Source organism: Heliconius melpomene, chromosome 1 (genome assembly GCF_056956725.1).
Source record: "Heliconius melpomene rosina isolate 202511_hmr_F chromosome 1, ASM5695672v1, whole genome shotgun sequence".
Taxonomy (NCBI): Eukaryota; Metazoa; Arthropoda; class Insecta; order Lepidoptera; family Nymphalidae; genus Heliconius; species Heliconius melpomene.
Window position 1 is genome coordinate 8,845,711 of NC_140389.1, and position 22,748 is coordinate 8,868,458.

The following is a 22,748-nucleotide window of genomic DNA, read 5'->3' on the forward strand; positions in this document are numbered from 1 at the left end:
CTGTGTTTTTGAATAAGTACCTGCGATTGCTCATTTGCATAAAATTATACAGTGAGCAAGGCTGATTGAAAATATATATTGGCGATAATTTTAGAATTTCTTATATGGAATACAAAATCATTGTATTATAATTATGTTTTTAATGTAAAATTTGTACCATTTTTGTGTTGAAAAAATCATGAAGTGTATGTATATTTATTTATTCAATATTTGTTTTACTGTGGGTTCGATTCCCGTTCGGATTATTTTCATTTTTCCGCTCTAATGCAGCAAAAAGTTTCACCACTAAGACCCAGTATCTTGAATTTCGGCAGAAGGAGGGGAGAAAAATATCTTGGTACTAAGTACCTAATAGATAATATAAAGAAACTTCATGTACGCCCATTTGTTTCTACTACACCTTGTATATTGTTATGTATGTAGGTATGTTTACCATTACTCATATATATATATTTATAACATAATGAAGCTAATAAGTCAATCTATGAATGCTTAAAATGCAATAAAGAAATTCAATAATAGATTTTTTTAATTGACTTTATAACCTAGCTCAATTACTTTAAACTTCATTTATATTAATTAATTTAGATGCAGCAAGATACTTCGTTAAATTAATAATTATTACAAGATTCTCAGATTTTTCTATATTGTTATATTAAAATTGGCTGTATCCATTAAGTAAATTTTTTCTTATCTCAAGTTTGCAAGCTCTAATTAGAAATTCGCGCTCGCTGATAAACATGAATGCGCTCGGAATTTCTAGATGTTTATTTTACTGGTAAAGCAGTCCTTCGCCAAATATTACAAATGAAAGTGAAATTAATATACCTTAACCTTATATATTTTATAAATAGAAGTAAAATACTAATAAAATCATGATTTTTTTTTAATTTGTCGTAGCAAGGAAATTGTGATTGTTACCATCTTGTTATCAATAATGTTAGAATATTCAAACCATGCTAAGCAAAATTGTCTTCTTGTTAAAATTATGCTTCATCAAAGCTTCATCGTTTCAAACATTTTTATGTGGACGGAAGTTTGAATCAAATTATTTTATTTGACTGCGTAAATATAGAAAACATGTGACAAAATTATTGTAATATCTTTCGACTTTCATATTTTAGACTGTAACTAACTCGAAATTAGCCAAACGCCTACTAAGAGGTGTGTATGACTTAAACATAATTAAAATCTAAAATCCTTAAAATATATTTCTAGCAATCAGAAAATACTTTTTTAAAATCTTGACAAAATAAGACTGAAAGCGAAGCTTCTCTTATTAATTTTAATGACAAAATAATAATAAGATCGTTTTACATTATTATATTTGTAATTGCTTCAAGTATTACATTAATTTCCAAGAAAGTAAAAAAATACATTTCATTATAATAAATCCAATACCATCCATTGAAGGGTGAAATTTTAATCAACTGGGTTCTTTATTTCATTTGACATTTTTTCCAAACGACATAACTAATTTTATTATTGGAACATTAAGTGCTGATGGAATTGATTCTAGAATTAATTAAAATACTTATTGGTTCTTAAAATTTCTATATAACGTTCATAAAATAAGTCCCAGGTAGAGGATGTACTCTTATTTTATATAGCCCTAAGATAATTTGGAATAAAAAAAAAACTTAGATGCGGCATATTAATTGAGAAAAGCACAATTTAATTTCTTAGCTGAGATTAAAACCACTTCATACAATAGTGTATTACTGGCATGTACTCGTACGTACCTGAGGCTTGGAATTGTTCGTAGCGGGCGAGTGAGAGACACATGCTGCCGTCGACAACTATGCACGAACTGCACGATCCGGTAAGTGCTTTGGCCGCACGCGTTCATATGTTGCATGTTCATATAGCGACGCGATACGATGTTATATTTCCATATAATATGTATTATATTATAAAGAAATACTTAAAAAATGATAAATTATAAATAATTTAATTTTCATTATCATGTCCTATTATTACTCGTACGTCCTATCGCGTTGCAAGTTTTACGTTACAGCCTTATGACATTAGATATTTGAGTTCTGTTGCATATAAAGCATATTTGATGTGTAAAATGTACTTGTGTAATAATTATGTTGTTGTTAAAAGCTTTGTGTTAACCTAGAAAACTTAGAAAATTTTGGTAGGTCCAATTTGTACAGAACTAGTCATTCACCATAACATATACAAATCGCCAGAGCGGCATTATTTAATATATATTCTTCATATGGTATACAAGAAACGAAATTTATAACTGGCACAACACTCGGCATGAACGTCTTCATATAATATATTAGGATGAGGTAGAGATTGTTGTTGTAGGAGGTGCCGGCAGAAGTGCCTCTCGTGGTCGACCATCGCTCGCCCTCCGAAGACTCCGGCTTGGGTCTCCCGCCCCACGATCAAGCTTACAGGTGACCGCAAAGATTAAGGGACATTTAAAAATAGGGGACATTCGTTTAATACATAATTTAACTGAAATAAATTATTTTAGCGTCTTTTAATATTTTATAGTAATTATAAAGATAGGAGATAGCAATTCCATGACTTGATTCCAGCAAGATGTGTCATTGGCTCATCGCCAATATTTTTGTTCAGCTCCGGAATCGATTGTTTTATAGACGCATAAACGTTCGCATTTATTGTCACCAGCGGTTTTATAGGGCTATCATGCATCCGTAAGGGTTCTTTTGACTTAACTGCTCGTAAAGTCGTTACTCAATAGACTATCTTAAAAACAATTTAGCCGCTATTAAGATATTCCTACTACTTCAATCTACATACTTCAAGCTACTTAAAAGTTAAAATAATGAGTAAATTCTGAAAACGTCAAAAGGTTCTGCTGTAAAGGCGCTGGGACCACTTTGTATATTAGCAGAGATATTAAGTTTGACATTCATCATTGATGTAAGATATAAGACAAAGTGCTGTGTGGGGCAGGAGCGGGCGCGCGTGGCGCGCTGGGGACCCGCCGCCGCCGGACGACGAGCTGGACCCTCCGCCCGAGGTGATTTTGCCAGAATTACCCTCACTTTAATATTTAACCTGTGACACTTTTCTTCTCAAAGCCTTATTTTCAGCAGTGTTCTGGGTGTCACTTGCAACCCCACAATCACGTTTATTCTTTTAAATTACAATTTACGCTTGAATTAGTAAAGCTATACTAAGCGTGGCTGCACGGTCGTATACAAAATGTTTAATTTTACCACTAATTTGTATACATATCTACGTTTTATCTATACATTTGATACAAAATAAATGCACTCATATTTTAATCGTCTTGATATCTACAAATAAGTAGAGGAGTGGCACTTCGACACGACCACTGAATTCTGTAATTCACGTTTCTTGCATGAGTATAAGATATAGCGCGCACTAGTGATTTTTGTCACCGTGACTGTTGCGTCACTGTCACCGTGTACATTACACTTAATGAAGGTGCACGCATTTGGATACGTGACAATTGGGTGACTTTTTGTCCGCGGAGGACGGCAACACGCCGGTGACGCAACTGTCACCGCGTCCATAGATTTGTATGCCCGTGCGCGCATTAGCAACTAAATGTCACCTCCCCCTTGCGGTTTCCATACTAGTCGTCTTCCGCATAAACATGAAACAACAGCATGTTGCAATGCAGCACCGAATTTTTATTTCAAGAATGGCGTCAAGTTCATCACCAAGGCAAAACGTGTGTTTTCATGAAAATAAAATAGACAATGACAATACTGATTGACGAAATTGAGTTGAGGCCATTGCTCTATGACAAATGAAAAGTTGAAAGCCAATATTTTCTACATTTGCTTTTTTTTCTATTTCTTAATATAAGTGCACAGACAACCATCTCTTCGAGATCCATTTTATCAAATGTAAAAAGTTTCGTCACTGTCATCGCAAGTGCGCGCAGTCGCGAAAAGTATGGTGACATGTCAGTGACAACAAATTTATTGTCACCGTGACAAAAGTCACCAGTGCGCGCTAAGGCTAACGGCTAGATGTAGTACTTCACTTTGCTGTTGTGGCCGTTATTTCCATTTTGTTTGTTGTAAAGCCTATAACAGATATATATATCTGGCTAAATTTTCATTGTTTAATTAATGAACACTAGTGTCAAATTGGCTATTACTCAAAAAAAACCAGTTAGTCGGTAATAACGGCCAACAAATTCATTCTATTTCCTAAACTTCCTATTAGAATAGTATAGATTTATTATTACTATCTTTCAATCCATTTTCTTGAAATAAATAAACATTTTTGAAGTCAGTGTTTATAAAAATATATGTATGGTCATTTTACTTTTGCTGGCATGTCATGTACCTACATATTATATACGTTATACATAATTTCAATCTAAATATATTTACTTGAATATAGTTTAACAATATCTTCATTTTACATCCCTCGGGCATCGGCTCGTTGGTCTAGGGGTATGATTCTCGCTTCGGGTGCGAGAGGTCCCGGGTTCAAATCCCGGACGAGCCCAATTATCGTTTTGACTTTTTTGTCATGTTATCTATGTAATATATGTTACATTGATTTAAGTATTTTCTAATTAAAATTAATAGTAATAATTAAATAATTTAAATGAGATTCTATACTAATAATATTTGATATATGCGTATTTTATATTATCATCTTTAAATATCAGTAGTAGTATTGTATACCATTATTTAATTTTTACAAAATAAATGTTATCGAAGTACGTGTCAAGTCTTTTGAAAAAATATTTTATAATGTTAAAAGTATTAGTGTTAATAATTAGTCATCTTATTGCCAGAAAAGTAAATTACAAATACACAATATCCTATAACGTTTAAGGGTCATAATCAGAAAAGTGGACATTTTCGAATTCGTAACGTAACTGATAAGTAACAATACTGATAATGTTTGTTACGAAACTGATGTTATAAGGCATTATACACAACAAAATAAGAATATTATATGAATAAAACTATTGGTTTTTTTTATTTAATGAGACACAAATTAAAATTTTAAAGATTCAATCGTTGAATTAATAGATTATAAATGTAAGAAAACATAACAAAGTGACAATATTAACTATATAATAACGCTAGTTCGTAACGTAATAAACTTATATTTCTAGTTAGAAATCACAAAGTTAATGATAAAATTAAACCCACTTTAAAATATATCAAAATTTGAGTCGTTATCACGGGAATTAAGTTGAATTCTTTGTAAGTGTTTATTTCGCATATCTTCATTAATAGGATTGGTCTGTTTAAGACGTTCTCTATATCTTTTTTGTCTATCAGCATTTGACATAGGAGCCATGACGCTTACTGAAAATAAAAAATAGTTATCAATAGGTATTTAATAATATTTCATGTATATTGTCTAGTACAGAACCTATTTGTTTTTAAATAAAAGCCTCACCCGCTTGAGCTACATATTTATTAATGCACTATCTCCAGAGAAAAAAAAATTACAAAATCACAACTAATTTCAGGAAGAATAAAAAAATGTTTTTAACTAAATCGGTTAAGCCGTTCTGAGATAAGCGTGCACAAACACATTAAACAAACAAGCAAACAGACAAAAAACTTAAAAATCATTATTTTTGGTTACTTCACGTTATCAAAAGTCACTAATTATTTTTTTCATATGCCAGCATTTTTTTTATATACATAATCTTCCTATGGTAACGTAATTATGAACTAGGCTTCATATTTTCTCAGTTCCGTTACGTAACGAAATATAACAAAATTGAGAATAAAATCTGAGAAATTCTAACCTTTTTAAATATTTGCTCATAAGCCACGTGTTGCATGTGCAAGCACTGAAGTTCTTTTTTGAGATTTTGTAAAAAGACGCAAATAACATAAACAAGAAAACGAAATTATAGAATACTTACCAAAATAAAAGCCGTTTATAACCCTGAGATGTAATTTCACGCATTCCCTCTAAAACATTTGAACCCCTCAACTGCTGCGAGAACACTACTGGTTGTAGTTACGACAGCATTGACTTTAAGAATTATGGTGCCACAATAAAAAATAATATTAAATATCATTCAAAATAATTGCGTTCATAATTTAATTGTACGTTACTAGCCCTGAGTAACAAAAAGACAATATTTTGGGACAAATTTACTTAACTAATATATACTATTTACTAAATAATATATCAATAAAAGTAGTTCTATTTAATATTATGCATAATGTAAAGTAATATAAACACATCTGAAATCAAATAAAACCATAAATATTCGTAACAAATCTATTTTTAAAAAGTAAAGTGGTGAATGGGACACGAAAAATTGTATGGAAGCATTTTGAAAGGATTTTTGCAACTAACAAAAAATACTATTATTAGCCATAATACATTTAAAATATTACAAAAATCTTTAAGTTAATAAGTAAATTTATCTTAAATGGCAAAATATTTAAGCTATCTTTAAAATTGTATTTTTAAAACGCATTCAAAGTAGCGGGACAAGAAAAGACACAAAATGGTCACTTTTTCTGATTATGACCCTTAAAGTATTCATGACAGAACAACAATTAATGATTCCCTAATGAATTTCATAATATAATCTCTTTTTTACCGTACAATCTCCTTTGTGTGTTCTCCATACAACGTGACATTGGCGAATTGATTAGTGCTCAACTGGCACACTCGTAGCGCCATAAATAAATAACCGAACCGATGAATTTCATAAAATTCCAAATTTTTCTTGAATTGTTATTCAAAATCCATAAATATAACAAAAAATAATATATATATATACATATAATTAAACTGTATGTCATCGCTGTCTGTACATAGAAGATATAGGGCAAAGTCCATTATTGGAAGCGTACATTAATGTAATAGAACCCAAAACAATGATTTTTAACGAAAGTAATTCAAATCACAAAAAAGATAATTGTGTAGTACAAGCCCTGAAGCCGCGAGCGGTTGGTATTAAAATAAAATGCCTGCTTCTATTAATTCAAATACTAGTATAGACTACCGATTTTTTATAATTTATTTTTTGTGATCTTTATTTCGTGATCGTTTCTAAATCTTGGACTCTTGAGTATGTTGATGGTGATCGAATTTCATATCTGAAGTTATTTTTAAAACAACACTAAAAGCGGTATGTTCTCTAGTAGCTTTTTCGTTTTTGTAAAAGAGATTAGCTGCCCCGAATGGCCAAATGACGTCAAACGAGACATGATCCGTGCCACGAATTTGATGTATCATTAAGATAAGTGGTTTTACTCCCTTGTTATAAGGGTTAGCGAACGTAGAGGTAACCCTTTATTAAAGTAATAGCCTATTTCCTTATTTCCTTTGAAACAAAAAGTTCTTTAATGAAATTAAGTCTTACGCGCTATTCGTTGAGATTTAAAAAGCGTCCTTGTAACTTTTTTCAGTTTGTTTATTTTTTAAATTAATGGTCATTGTATGTCAATTAGCTGTAAAAATAATAGTTTAGTGATAAATATAAATCATAATTTTAATCTCTAGTCAATTATATCAGTCACTACAAAATAATAATTTTTTTAGGATGCTGTACCTTTTAAGGAAAAAAGGAGCCCTTATAAGATCACTTTGTTGTCGTTTCGTCTGTCTGTCAAGAGCCTTTATCTCAGGAACGTTTGGAGATATCAAGTAGAAATTCAAATTAATATATCATCGCGGATCTACGGTCCCTTAATTTCCCAAAAAATCGTATTTCTACATTTACTGGCTTTTATATCGCAAAAAACGTATAATTCGACACTATAAAGTAAATCAAATTGAATAGGGTACTTGCTGTTGACCTAGAATTATGAAATTTGGTAGCTTCTACAGGTAGGTAGATACGTAGTAGTAGTTACTTCAGGAAAAAACCTGAAAACTATAGATTTGTGGTTAAATCCTACAAAATAATATCCTTAAAAGGAGGGCAAAATTCTGTATTAAAGTCATTAAAGGGCTCTAACTAAGTTAAGCTTGAATTTCAGAAAAAACTCGAGACCTCCATTTTTTGTACGAAACTCTCGGTGGGAGAGCCAGACTCTCTCTTGTTAGGTTTTTTTTTACTTTTTAGTTTAAAATTATCAAATTAAATCAAAAATAAATATTCTTACATTAAATTACACCTTTTACAATAATTTAGCAATTTAACCTAAAAATTTCCCCCGTTGTACTTCACAACAATTCGTATTAAATCTTTTCTCCGAAACACGTGGAAATGGTTTCCTCGAATGTATATTGTCAATAAGCAAGACACGAACAAATCATAGAAAATGTGTTCAAATTGCTCGTATTCAATTGAAAAATGATGCCGTATGGGCGGGAAATTCTTCTGTGCGCGTCACTTATCATGATGGGGTGATGAAGACGTCCGCGTCAGCGTCAGTCGGCAACTCGGCAGCACGGCAGTCCTCGGCACGCCGGACTAGCGGCTAGACGCCATGTCACGTCGTCGGCGTCGCGTCGCTTTCCGCGACTATATACAACTGGACATACGTGCCATGGCGAAGGTATTGCCATGTCATTAAAATTATAATCACAATAAGAGCTAGCAGTAAAATTAATTAGTAGACATAATTAGCATTTTCTAATTTAGAATTTTTTTATGTTTTTAGTTATGAAATGTGTCTCCCTGTTCTATTTACGTATAATGCGTAATAAAACTGTCTGTAACTCCCGTTTTGTTATAGGTATTGTATGTAGTTTATTCTATATTTTATATATCTACACATATATAAGTATTCGATTAATTAACAATTATTCGATTTCTTAATAAATTATATTAAAGAATTAATTAATTAATTAATGGTATATATACACTAAAAACATTACAAATATAATAACATACTATAAACTTTAACGTACTTTTAATTTGAAAACTTCGATATAACTGTGAAGTGCCTGTTTGTAGCAGAGCTGCAATTGTGCAGCTCCAAAAAATAAGTATGTTGTTTTTTTAAAACCATCATTAAAAAAATATTATCTTCTCCAAAAAAAATTTATATGAAGATTATTATTAATTAATATGAGAAGTCTATATGACTTCTGAATCTTAATAGAGAAAAATCCTTAATCATCTTTTTATTTCTCCTAATATTCATATATTCATAAAAATAAATATATGAATAATTCATAAAATAAAATTGAAAAGTAGAGGCGCTCATAGTAGTTTTTAAGGAAAATAACATTAAACTACAACCTGCAACAGTGTTGTGCGCGAGCCCTATTAACTGAAGTTTCTTCACTTAGCCCGCTTATACGAACGTACATTTTCTATATTATACTCGTATATGTAACTAACTGCCAACTCGCGGCTTCGCCCGCCTATGTTTATTGTTATATTATAGTCAATTCATATTTTTCTTAAATAAATTGTATCCTATTTGTTATTCTATAATACTAAACGGATCTATCTACATCCGTATTTATAGCCTGAAAGTGAAACAAACATTCAACCTTACAAACTTTCATATTTATAATATTGAGGCGTGGGTTCGATCCCCACTCGAGGGAATTAATTATTATTTCTTAATATTTTGATTTCTTTGCTCTGGCACCAAGGCAAAAGCCCGGCGTTGAGTTCCACCACTCAACAGGTAATGCCTCAAGAGTTTGACGGAAAGTGGGGGACGGTAGTGTCTTAATGGGAACGGAGTGTCTTAACACTAGGTACCCTCTCCCTTCCACTATACACTACACTTGCCATTTATTTTTATATTTAGTTCAAACATTTTAGAGAGAGTCAGTCTTAAAAGGCTTAGATAAGAGACATTTATGAAAACCTAACATCAGAATATCTCGGCCAGAATCTTATCCAATTGTAATAATATTTAAGAACGTAGAGTTCTGTTCCTCTGGGATTGTTTTCATTTCAAATGTCGAACCTAAAGTGAAGTAGATTATATTTCTTTATCATATTTTACTCAGTTTTTAACTTAGTTAGAACTATTTTCCTCAAAAAACTAAATTGAAACGTTGTATTAACGTGTTGACAAGCTTTAAACATTATCTTGGTAGGAGGTAGAGTTGTATTTGGTAGACAGTAAAAGATAGCATAGTATAACTAAAGATTTTTAGATTTCTTTATCGTTTATTTATTACGAATTTAATAAACATGACCACTCCACTTCAGCAATTCCTCTCATCTCTACTTTATTCTTATTATCACGCACACTGACAACCCAGTAATGTTTTTTTTTATAAATATGTATTAAATAACCATTTTGTAGTATTTTTTTTGTCATTGCTAATTCAATCGGCTATATTTTTTATCATATTTCATTTAACGTAAACTTACTATTTTAAATTCATATAAATCACGATATATAAATTTGTTTACTTATATTGAATCTTACTGTAATTTTTTTCATCACTTTTACTAAGTGAAAATCTCGTCAATTGGTAATTATACAATTTCGATCACAAAGCAATATACGAGTACTTTAACAAAGACGTCTCCCAAACCACTTATTCCATTTTTGCATTTGAATAAGATTTCCGAACTTAACCCAAAAACACTGAGAACATTTTATATTTTATTTGTTAACTATAATTATTGCTAATATGCTGTTTTAATGTGACTCCATAAACTTTCGACTTATGTATTTTTAAACCTTAAAACTATGCCGCACAAAAATAGCTGCAAAAATCAATTGAACGGTCGAGACTCTTGATCATCCCTCACCCTTCAGTTTGATCGCGGTCTCTCGTAGCTTCACACTGTTATATACCTTTAAAATCTTTATTGTTTTCGGCATAAAATCGTTTATTGTGTGCCCCCTTATGAGGCAGTCCTAAGTAAGTTGGTGTCACTGAACGTTCTAACCTCCTTGAACGTGTTTCCCTCCTTCCCTCGAGTGCTTATTAATTTTCTTTCCTGCATGCGTCGTCTCTCGGTGTCTTTGTGTGCATGTATATGTATGTTGATCTTTAGGCGTTTTAGAAAATATATATTTATAAACGAACAATTAGTAATAGCTGCTATACATGCAGGAGTACGAGGAGGAAGGCAGGCGTTCTAGAAGACACTCTTCGCCATGTAACTCCAGAGAGGGCAGCACGACTGCACTCCACACACAGCATTACGACGAAGCCGTAAGTAATGGATTTTGTATATGTATTAAATTTAAAAAAATATTCGAAATAAGTCTATTATATAAAGGTGATGAACGTAATGTAACAGGTTCAAGGTGCATTTAGATAAGCAAACGGAAAATAAAATTTTGAACTTAAATAAGGACCCTAATAAAAAGTAATTAAAATTTATTCTGCTATTACTTATATAGAGTAACTTATTTATATATTTTTTTAACTGGTTCAAAGATCTAAGATGCAATTAATATACGGGACGTATATTATAATAATTTTTAAACAAAAATTAGTTTTAATTTCATAACTAAAATCTACAACTTGTAGCTATTTTAATAAAGTTAATCTGATTATTCTAATTTTGAAATCGTTCTTTCAAACTATTTTTAAAATGACTAACATTACATATTTTGCGTACATACTTATTGTTTTTATAGGTGTTTTAACTCAGTAAAACTTAGTTATCGCTTCTTATTCTCAAAGAAAAATGTAACACAAACACACATTCATCTAGTCACATTATGGCTTTCGTAATACACTTTGTAGGTCTTATTAGAATAACACAGAGCGTGTTTCAAGAAAAATGGATGTCGCTCATGTAGATCACTCTACCTATGGCAGCAAGGCTTGGCGGTGAGCCAACTGTCTAATACATTCACTCTCATTTGCTACTTCCAAGAGTTTGTACAAATGACTGTTACTTAATTCATTTCTACATTTTTATTCATGACTTTTATTAAAAAGAATTCCAACAAATGCGAATTGATGCAAGGTTCTTTATGACAATTTAATGTGAAGAAGACGCTACATATGTTTTTGAAACTCTACCAAGTGATTATAAGTTATGAAATGAAACAATTATCAACTATTCTACTTGAATTTATTAATAAGTACCGTAATATAATGTGCTTAAAGATCTTTTTCATTTTCCACTGTTCCATATATAATAAAAAAAGAGAAATATTTTTTGGAATCGTATAAAACTTTAAAAGTAGCGGGATTTGAACCCGCGCCTTTTAGATTTCAAAAAAATATTTTTAAAACTTACAGTGTATAATGAGGTCTTAGTATAAAATTTATAATATGAGCCTTGGATTTTGATTTTTATAAATAAAAGTAGGAAGTGGACACCGTTTCCTGTCTCTATTTTTAGTTTTTTTGTTTACGATAGTGACTAATATAAAGTGAGTAGGTTTGCCTTTGCCGTTTTTATAAGCTGATAAATTTATCAGCCTTCCAATATAAAGGTCAATAAAATATTGTGATTCATATCCACGAATAAAGTGAACCATAAGGTGCTGCAATGAAACTGTGTCCATTTATAAACAATTTTATTTGTGTTTTAAAATTGAACGACTCATAATAATAAAAACTCATGGCAATAAAAATAATAATATAAATGTTAAATTTCACATAGAATAATTTAATAATGGGTACTTACCCATTATTTACATACATATACACTTGTATATGTATATAAATTAAATAATAGTAAAAATAAAAAATATATTAATATAAATAATAATGATATTTTGTATCAATGAGAGCACTCTAACTCTAGATTTCTAAGGAAAAACATAAAAACAAAATTATTAAGTAATAAATTTATTTCATGTCAATAGTAGGTCTAGCATCAGTCTTAAAAACTACTCTCAATTTACTCTTCTCTTTTCTATTACATTGTTATTAAGTCTGGGCACTTGCAGCTCCAATCAAAATAAAAATGTCCTCTAGTAGTCTAATTAACAATAAACATAAGGCTATGTGTAATTGAATTCCAGTCAAAATCGTAGTAGATTTTATTTTATTTTGTTTATCAAAAATTTATATAAATATTTATTTAATTTAAATGCCCAAAGGTATCATTTGCCAATTCTACAAATTAATTTATAATACTTTTTAAATTTCGTCTTACACTAACAATACTTATCGGTGAAAACATAAAGTAGTGGCATTATCATCAACATTCTTATTCACGGTCTTTATTTTAAGCAGTAGGAAAATTAAAAAAAATAATTTTGCATAGTATATCTTAAAAAAGCAGAAAATTGAAATTATAATGACATGACCATATTCGGCCATGGTGTACGCTGTGTTTATAACGAACTAACCTATAGGCTTACTGTAACGTAAGCCACCTAATTTAATATTTTAAAGTAATTTAGTTTTCTGGTAATATAAATTAGTCTTTTAAACTTAAATTATGGTAAACGGGTTATAGTTTTTCCTGTAGTGTCCGCCTGAGCTCCTCCGTAACCTTTGCTAGATCCTTGTTGTCACGACGATGTCGTTTGCCACTGAGGTCACTGCAATCTTCAAGGTAATCTTTTGGGGGCTCCACGGGGCATTTGCGCTCGAACTTGGGCCGAGGTATTCTGACTCGTTTCACGTCATCTAACCAGCTCTCCATGTTTGTAAATTGGAAATTTTCGATTTGTTCAAAAAACAACCTGCAATAAAAATATGTTGTTTAACGTTTGTTATATACTTAGTTGTTCTATGCTAAAAGCGTCTGTGTATCTTTAAGTATTTATCGGGAGAAATATTAATATGAAATCTTGTACGTCTCGTTAATTTCTGCAGTTTACGTAATTTATTTCTATACTAGTATTAATAGTATAACACTTATAATAACATTGTCAATCTTATACACTTCTCTCTCATTATGATATTAGCAACGCAATAAGCCTAATAACAGACTTAGCGGAGTATTGGGTAAGATAAGATGGTCAGTAAAAATTTCGAAATCTTATACAACTTTGCTAAATAAAAGTTGTACCGTTACGCAGGCGCCGGCGCAGCGCGAGCGTGGGCACCAATGCCAATGCAGCCAATCGGTTGCAACAATGGAACAGGCGATTGTCGGTGCCAACTGCCATTGTCAGTCCCATTGTTTCAGTAGATCTTGTCTCTTTATTTAGGTTAAACAATATACTAATGTAATTTTGTAGCGAATTATGATCGCACAATTTGGATATTGTATTTTATTTACGAAATGGGTACATATTATTATATTAATACAAATTTAATTTTAGATTATAGGTCGTCGTGGCGCAGCGGCACAATTGTGTGAATGTAACGCGACGGTTGTGGGTTCGATCCCCACTCGAGGAACACGCAATGCCTCGAGAATTCGGCAGAAAGTGGGGAACGTTAATACTAGGTTCCCTCTGCCTATCCTGCTGTGTGCGGGATACAGCATGAATGAACACTGATTTATTAATTTAACAGTTTAATATCTGCTAATTTATCACTGTTCTGCTATGTCGGCCGCTAAAACAAAGATGTTTAATGCACGATTGACTTTCTCCGGCGAAAGTGTAGCTAAATGTACTAGCATTATTTCATTTGACGCTTTCGAAACCACAATTTACCAATTTGACACTAAAGTGCTCTTCTAATAAAATTGGCCATTCTTGTCGTTAATCTGAATCTATATTATTTTGTTTCATAAATGCTATGAATTGGAGAATCAACGACATTTAAACGTCATTTAATAATATAAAATGATACAATCAGCAGTGCTTTAATTAAAATGAATGAGTAATATATATTTTCTTGTAACAAATCGAGTTTTTATTTCTTTTTCGTACTTGGAAAAATATAAGATCATGTAATTGTATATGATCTAACTTAGAAAGGGGTATTAACAATTACATATAATTATTTATTTTTTCCTAATTATCTTTCATTTTGTTCAGTTCAGTTCAGTTCAGAATCAAGCCACAATTTTTATTTACTTACTTTTATGACCTATTCTTTCTGTTATATCAAAAATTTATAACTAACTTTGGTTTAAATTGTGGCTCGACCCTCTTTATCATCAATCAATGATAATTCTTATGTTCTTATCAACAATATAAAATTTAACTACCTGTAAGATACTCTTAAAGGATCACGAGTTAATTTCATTCGGGTACTACGAGTATGTCGCAATATAGAAAGCGAGACGTCTGTGGGAGAACATGTTAGGAAGCGGCTACACGAACGCAACGAACGTATTCTTTAATGTAAAAACAACATTTCCATTATTAATATTTATTCAATGGATATTTTAATTAATTAGTTTAAAAAAATAATTTAAAAAAATTAGCGTTTTTCATATGAAATATAGGGTTTAATTTTCTCAATATAAAAATTACTCCAATTGATTCCGTACTACCTTTTCTCACAGCTTCCATTTTTAACAGAGTTATAAACTTAGTAATGCTATATCTATTTTTTATTTCAAATTGCAGTAAATCTGTGTTTTCATACTTGTGCTAGTTTTGTTGGCTGTGCCGCGTGACTCAGGGTCGACGTCGATACAACCTCTTTAATGAGAACAATCACTGTGATCTTTTGTCATGTTAATGAGTCTAATTATACTTATTATGTTTGGAGATAATTTTGCTTAATGAAATTGAATTTGAAGATAAATTATAAATATTAATATGTAAGCAGCGTTATGATAATTTTGAAACTAACTTTTTATTCATAATCTTTGAATTATTAAAACAGAGTATAAAAATCATGTGAATATTTTCCTTTCAAATATATCAAAATCTGGTTGGGTCTTCCATATTACCCTACTTCGTTATCTGCCCCGTAGTGTGATTGAGCACGTAATATATTTAAAGATGAGTACGATAGTACTTTATTTTATTAGTATATAGTATGAATCGAGGAGAACTCTTGCATTTATGCCTACTTTACAGTATTCTAAGTGTATAAATATTATTTTTTTAATAAAATAATAAAAGTAGGACAAAGAAAATACATAATAAAATGTAAATTATAACTAAAAATTAATATCAATATACAAGTAAATAAATATAATTCGAGTTTTATGTCGAGAGTTCGACAAATGCTCTCGCTCTGTGCTCAAGCGCTCATTATGTATATTTTTTCAGTTTCTTAATATACATTCAATCCTTAATAGCATATAATTATTTAACTAGTATACCAAATGTAATATACGACGACACCCATACCTTAATTGTTTATATTTTCATTTTATACCTGTGTAAAATGTCTTTGTATTGCAAATAGAATAAAATTAGAATACATATATGATAAATAATATAAAAGGAAACATCGTATGCACCATTGAATTAATTCAATAATAATATTGATTGAAGTAAACAAAAAATACAATACAAAAAAGATAATTCATATTAATTGAATTTTATAGCATAAAAATTTAAAAAAATCCATAAGATGTATAAATAACAGTGTGTGTACAACTTATAAAACACGTGTATTGTATGTAAATGATTGTGCTGATATCTAGTATCTGGTATTCTCTCGCATGAGAGGAGTCTAGATGTGCCGGAAGCAGTCGCGTGCGCACCGCCGACGCTTCCGATGACAATGGGAAATTATTCGCAATAGAAAGTAGAATTTTAATATCATATCTTATCATATTTTATGCATAAGCATTTTATGTATATATTTTGAAGTAGGTACTTTATTTTGTATTTATAATTAAACATATAATAAAAATCAATGTTTCCGCTTTAACAGAAAAACTTTAGTTGTTTTGTTTTAAATAAAGTGTATCCACGAGTTTTAATTAATTTGACCTACAATTAAATTCATATGTAAGCTTTCCTAGTTTTTAACATTGTTATGCTAGTAGTATGTCGTCATGACCTAGTTGTCGATATATTGACGGCACGGGTTATAGCGTCTAATCCAATAAATTTCAACTTTCTGGATAGACAGGCATCAGCCTTTTAGGTTACATATCTCCAAATGGCCGCAAAACAGACAAGCAAAAAGTTTGACTAAGATAGAAAATAACTAGTGCTAATAGCAATCGCTAGGTATATAGATATACTCAAGTGCTCCCTTTGTACGTAAAGGAAAACACACAGTTATAGTTGTAGCCTTCTAAATCTATGTAGGATTATATAAAAGACAGCCTGAGGCTGAGTGTAGTAAACGCAATACAAATTACAATTTACCATTTCATTTAACCCTTGACTTGCACTCATCACCACGATGCTATACAATTTTATAAAATTTCTTTGTAGATTTTCATTGCTTACTACAGTGATAAATAAAATATTTTATTAGCTCGCGCCCGTGACTTCTTTTACGTAGACTTCTAAAGTTAAAGCTAACTGAAATAAGAAAAACTGTATACTGATAATAAATTGATAGAAATGATTAAGTTAACAATGTGTGCCAAAATGTTGTCTGCCAACTGTCTGCCAAAGGTATTAAAATGTGATCAATCGCTAGAATGAATAAGTATAAACAATTCAGTCATACGCTTTTTAATATTTATATAATAGAAGTAATTTGTATATACTAACTAGTGGACCCGAACGCGGCTACGCCCGCTTGAACTATATGAATATTTAATAAATATATTTATGAAATTATTTCATAAGTATTTTTATATATTGGTATATATCGAAAATATTACAAATATGAGAAAAAAAAGTATCCTATGTTCATCCCGAGACCCCACAATTAAATTAGCGGTTTGGCCCTGATTGCGTAAAAGACAGACAGACAGACAGAGTTACTTTCGAATTTATAATGTAGGTATATGGATAAATTGATTATCAAATTGTATAAAAACAAAACAATGCTACTATATTTTATTATGTAAATCGGATAAACAATAAAAGTAACTACAACTTCCTATTTAGATATAACAAGCAATACGCGTTGATATGCAAATGCTTTTACCAGAGCACTTATAGGGACCATAACAATAAGACAGCCTTGTAGCATTATGAAGGCATTTCTAATAGCCCCCGATACGTGACAGTAGAAGTTCCTTCCAATTAAGCCTCCTTTCCACTTTCACTTCACGACTTTTAACAAAGGACTTTCAACTTCATTTTGGTTGAGTGTTGTACCTATATGTATATAGGTACGTACGTATGCGTAGTAGTGATGTAACTCAATTTTATTTCGAATAATATTACAATAAAACGATATAACATTCAAATTTTACTTTTTATATATCTAGTTGGAGAATATTGTGTCATATTATTATCGTTAAACGAAAATCTTACCATCTGTTAAGATCGTATCTTATTATATAGTATGTTTTATAAACAAAAACTAGATAAAAATAAATATAAAATAATTTCCAATATATAACTTAACTGTGAACAGAATTATATTAGCACATTTGAAAGCTATTAAGAAGAAAAGCCATCAATATCTTTCTGTGTCAAGCGTCTAGCTATAAATAATAGCGAGATGAATCTTAGACCAGACTCCGCTAGCTCAGACCTAATAAAAGCTCGGTTGTTCCCAAGACTCGAGTTCCGGGGTCACCGCGCTGACACCCTTAGATTTTATCACCGGGTATTAAAATAATTTACGGTTCCTATATTGTTTTATAGTAAATACAGATTATATTACAATTACTTTTTGACATATAAATTGTGACCTTAAAGTTTAAACTTGAAATTACAATATATTTTTATAAGACTTTTACAAATTACCTTACAAAAATTAATTTATTTACTGCTATACTGATTTTATAGGATTTTATTTTTTTCAGAATATGATGCAATATTTATATGAAAGCCCATGTATTAGTAATGTAAGCAGGGCAAAATGACGTAGAGCGGGCACTCGTCGCGATAATTGCGCTGCCGGTGATAATGAACACTCTAGTCTGCCCGCGGGCATACGGGCATCCCGACTGTTCGCCTCACTTACTTTATATATTTTAATATAAAATATTTATAGATAATGAAGTTAAATATAATTAAAACGTTAATTTACTACAAGAATATATTTTTATATTTCGAAAAAATATCTATATATTTTGGTTCATGTCTCAAAACCTAACGAAACATGTTTAATTAAAAAAAAACAAATGAAGATGTTTAGCGTTCTATATGTGGTATCTTGATAAATTTTAAATGCCCTTAGTCTTTGCATGCAATTATATTATATATCATCAGGAAGAACGAAATCTAATGAAAGTATGTAACATAGTATGTAATTCGCCTTCGGCATAACCTGATATTTCCTGACTTAGCGATTTTCCCGCCTCACTTGCGCCACTTTCATTTTTTCAATATTATCATGCTTGGATAAATGTGAATTAGTTTCTTTCGATTTTCTTTTATTCAATTTACAATAATGTTTTCTTGTCTTGTATAATATTATTATATTTCTTAGAAAAGTTTACATTTATGATTTATTATTTGCTTATATGAAATTATATGATAAATTTAAAATTCCAAGTGCTTATAGATAAATATAAAAGTATTATGCACAGTACCATTACCTATCTTATTTATATTAAACCTGTCAAAGACCTCGAACCCCAAGCACCTATATAATATACTAGCAGACGCGCGCAGCTTCGGTTGCGTATTTAGGGGTGAATTCTAATAACCCATGAAACATGTATTCGATGAAATATTTTTAAGAGTCTAAATTTGAAATTTTATAAAAATCGGTGGCGATTTAAAGATTTTTCCATACAAACTTTCAACCCCTTATTTGCACCCTTAGGGGGTGAATTCTAGAAAACCATGAAATACGTATTCAATTAATTACTTTTAAAAATCTAAATTTCAAATTTTATAAGAATCGGTATCGATTTTAATTTTTTTCCATACAAACTTTGAGTCCCTATTTTACCCCTTTAGGGTTAAAATTTTTCAATATCCCTTCTTAGTGGATGTCCAGATTATGAAAGTAAACATCTGTCCAAATTTCACGTTTCTACGCACAGCGGTTACGGCTGTGCGCGCGTCTTACCTCAGTCAGTGAGGACAAGTCCTTTTATATATATAGATTAACCAAGATTTTAAAGACTTCCTTTATTACTTATCGTCAAAGTTTAAACTCAACTTTTACCAAATGACTAATCAAGTGAAATCTTGCTCCGAGTCCCGTAATGATTATTTAAGAAATAATATTATGAACATAGTTTATTATGACTTCGAGTGAATGGCCAGTGTGTTTGAGTAGCGGGATTGTAGACGGTAGCGTCGTGTGCGTTCTTAGCTATTTTGTATATAAAACGGTAAAGTGTAACGCTATACTATAAATAATTTTGTTTTTCTAAGACAACATTATTTAAATCTCGGCATATTATAATAAATAGAGAAATAATTTAATTTTTATTCTAGTAAGCTCATTTAAAGGTAAAAATGTATAATTATAAACTATATGAATATACATAATCATAACGTACATTTAACTAAGCATAGGTATATTTTACAGAACTTTTACCAGTTATGTTATTAATGTTATTAATGTACATACAGTTTATATGTAATCAGGTGTAAAAACAGATAAATCGATTCGGATGGATGGGCATTAGATACTTTCTTTCCGGGAAAATACTGCGTTTATTTGTGTCTATCCATGTTGATTGATATTTCTTAGTTTGTGTTTGTGTTTAAAATAAAGTTAATACTAAAAAATAATACAATTAATAGTAATAATAACCATTTTAATTTAGCAAATAAAAAATAAGTTTAACATTAACAATCACATTGTCCTTTCCATTCCGCTTCGAGAGATAATAAGTCAAGTGTCACATTTCACTAAGTATCACGTACACGAGTGTCATATATCTCGGTCAACATAGCCTCCAGTGAGGAACAGCCTTAACCCGTTCTCTCGTGTTACAGTGCTAATTATACGAACGATCGAAAGAAACTCGTTCACAGATTGATTCTACACGAAATCTCTCTTTGATTCATTGCGGCTTGATTTATTATCTGTTGCTTGCGGTATGTCAGGCTTATTAAGCTGTAACGCTGTTATATTGATATACCATTTCATATTATCTACATTATAAAATTTTATTTTATTTAAAATATAAGAACTAGATCCATTTGGCACCATATGTATGTTTCAAATCGGCCAAGTGCGAGTTTTTCTCGCCCACCAAGAGTCCCGAACCAATTTCATAATTGTAGATCAACAGGGACTTGAGTTATAAAAATTCACAAATTTATGTTTGCGGACGTATGCACTCATTTTGTATGTAATGCATTGCAAATATAAGTTTGTAATATATTTCTTTATCATATATCTATTAGTTTCCACTAGATAGACGGATATATAGACAACAAAGTAATCCTATAAGAGTGTAATTTTTTTAGATACGGAACCTTAAAAACAAGTAAACTTTTAATTCCCTTCCTATAACCATAAAGTACCTCTACCAATACCTATTAATTTAGGTCTAACCGCACTCGAGTTTATGATGAGTATTAAATAAGATAACTGTGTGATTAAACTCAAGTGTTTTATTATCTATTTCAAGAACTTATGATTATTATATAATTACATAGACAGAATAAAAATCACCTTATATGAGAATTTTTAATAATGATTTAATATTAAAGTTTATTAAGTAATACAATTTACAATTTAATAGATACAAATAAATAATAAATAAAATATAAATACTTGGTTCGGTTCTTGGTTTATAGTTACGATATCTTTAGTTTCAAAAGAGAATGACTCACACCGTCGATTGAAGTTGAAATATAATTTTAGAACAACGACACTTTCCCAAAAGGGCCGGAAGGCTGATGGCCTCTGCGCAGTAAGAACCACCTACATAGGGAATAATCTACAATGTAACATTAACCTCTATAGCAGAATAGAACCAATGACCACCGTTATCGCACTCAACATCTCGTAAACGCAGATGTACCTACAAATATAGTTAGTTTTTTTTGTAATAATAAGATACCACTATCAGCAATCAGTATTATCTTTTCTAATTATATCATTTTTATTATTTATATCTAATTGATTCTAACTGATAAAAATCTATCTCAAAATCTCAAAGTCAATTTAATATTCCAATTAATGTACAATTATTCGGTAAAAAAATATAGATTACACATTAATTGCTATCGATTATAGGTAATAGCAGTTGTTTATAATCAGCAGGTTTGAATAAAAAACAAATAAAATAGGTAAATATTGTGAATAGATAATCATAGTAGTAATTAGAAAAATAAAACACGAAACCCAATATAAATACATATATATACAAAGATTATGACCAAAAAAGGGATGTTGTGATCAAGCCGGTGTGAGTGTGACGTATCGTCAATACAGTGGTGTCTAGTTAACTCAAATCGTTACTTAATATCGAATGAAAATCGATATGGCAGCTCTAAATAAGGTCAAACCAACTTACGTCAATGCAGTATACAAATATATACAAGAAAATCTGAATGAGGACTGATCGCCGTATTGACATAGTATCAACAAAACCCTTAAATATGAACCCAGGAACAAAAGACCATGCTGCCATTGTTATTGAAAGTCCTTGTAAAAACATTAAAGCACATAATCAATTTAAACCAAGTGTAAGATAGCTCACCTGTCACGGTTATACGGAGAGTTTACAGATTATTTTATTTGTAAACAAGTTGAAGAAGTATTTTATTATAAATAGTAATACGTGTGTATCGCGCGGTGACCGGTACGCGACTACTCGGCTGTCGACAACGGAACAAGGCTATGCGAATCGAGTTTACGATGGTCTCGAATGGCTGTCCATGTGCTGTGGACCACGAAGTGCTTATGGCTAGCAAGAAAATATGACCACCCACTTACATACTGAGCCATTTTCACCTAAATTATGTTCAAGACACTTATGTGTCATTTATTGTACAAGTAATATCATATACGAGTACTAGGAAATTATAGGGCATAGATAAATAAAATGTTCATAATCATAAATCTTCTAT

At 30.7% G+C, this 22,748-nt stretch overlaps 2 protein-coding genes and 1 non-coding gene across 8 annotated transcripts in view; 2 read left to right on the plus strand and 1 right to left on the minus strand.

Moving 5' to 3' along the window:
* dysc (whirlin protein dyschronic) overlaps window positions 1–22,748 on the plus strand; it is a 69,383-nt gene that overhangs the window by 37,530 nt on the left and 9,105 nt on the right. For 4 of the 6 annotated variants that reach the window (XM_085193420.1, XM_085193383.1, XM_085193387.1 and 1 more), the window contains exons 12-15: window positions 1,766–1,822; window positions 2,323–2,414; window positions 2,941–3,007; window positions 10,954–11,055. In XM_085193420.1, coding sequence (XP_085049546.1) covers window positions 1,766–1,822; window positions 2,323–2,414; window positions 2,941–3,007; window positions 10,954–11,055 — 318 coding nt within the window. The remainder of the gene's footprint in view (window positions 1–1,765; window positions 1,823–2,322; window positions 2,415–2,940; window positions 3,008–10,953; window positions 11,056–22,748) is intronic. The other 2 variants (XM_085193404.1, XM_085193414.1) reach the window with 2 other exon arrangements.
* TRNAP-CGG (transfer RNA proline (anticodon CGG)) lies at window positions 4,408–4,479 on the plus strand. The gene has a single exon. It is a non-coding gene; the product is annotated as a tRNA-Pro (tRNA).
* LOC146541230 (uncharacterized) lies at window positions 12,639–22,550 on the minus strand. The gene is made up of 2 exons (XM_085193448.1): window positions 22,379–22,550; window positions 12,639–13,499 (listed from the first exon to the last, which is right to left on the minus strand). Exon 2 carries the CDS (start codon window positions 13,457–13,459, stop codon window positions 13,265–13,267), a length of 195 nt encoding a protein of 64 aa, XP_085049574.1. The 5' UTR covers window positions 13,460–13,499; window positions 22,379–22,550; the 3' UTR covers window positions 12,639–13,264.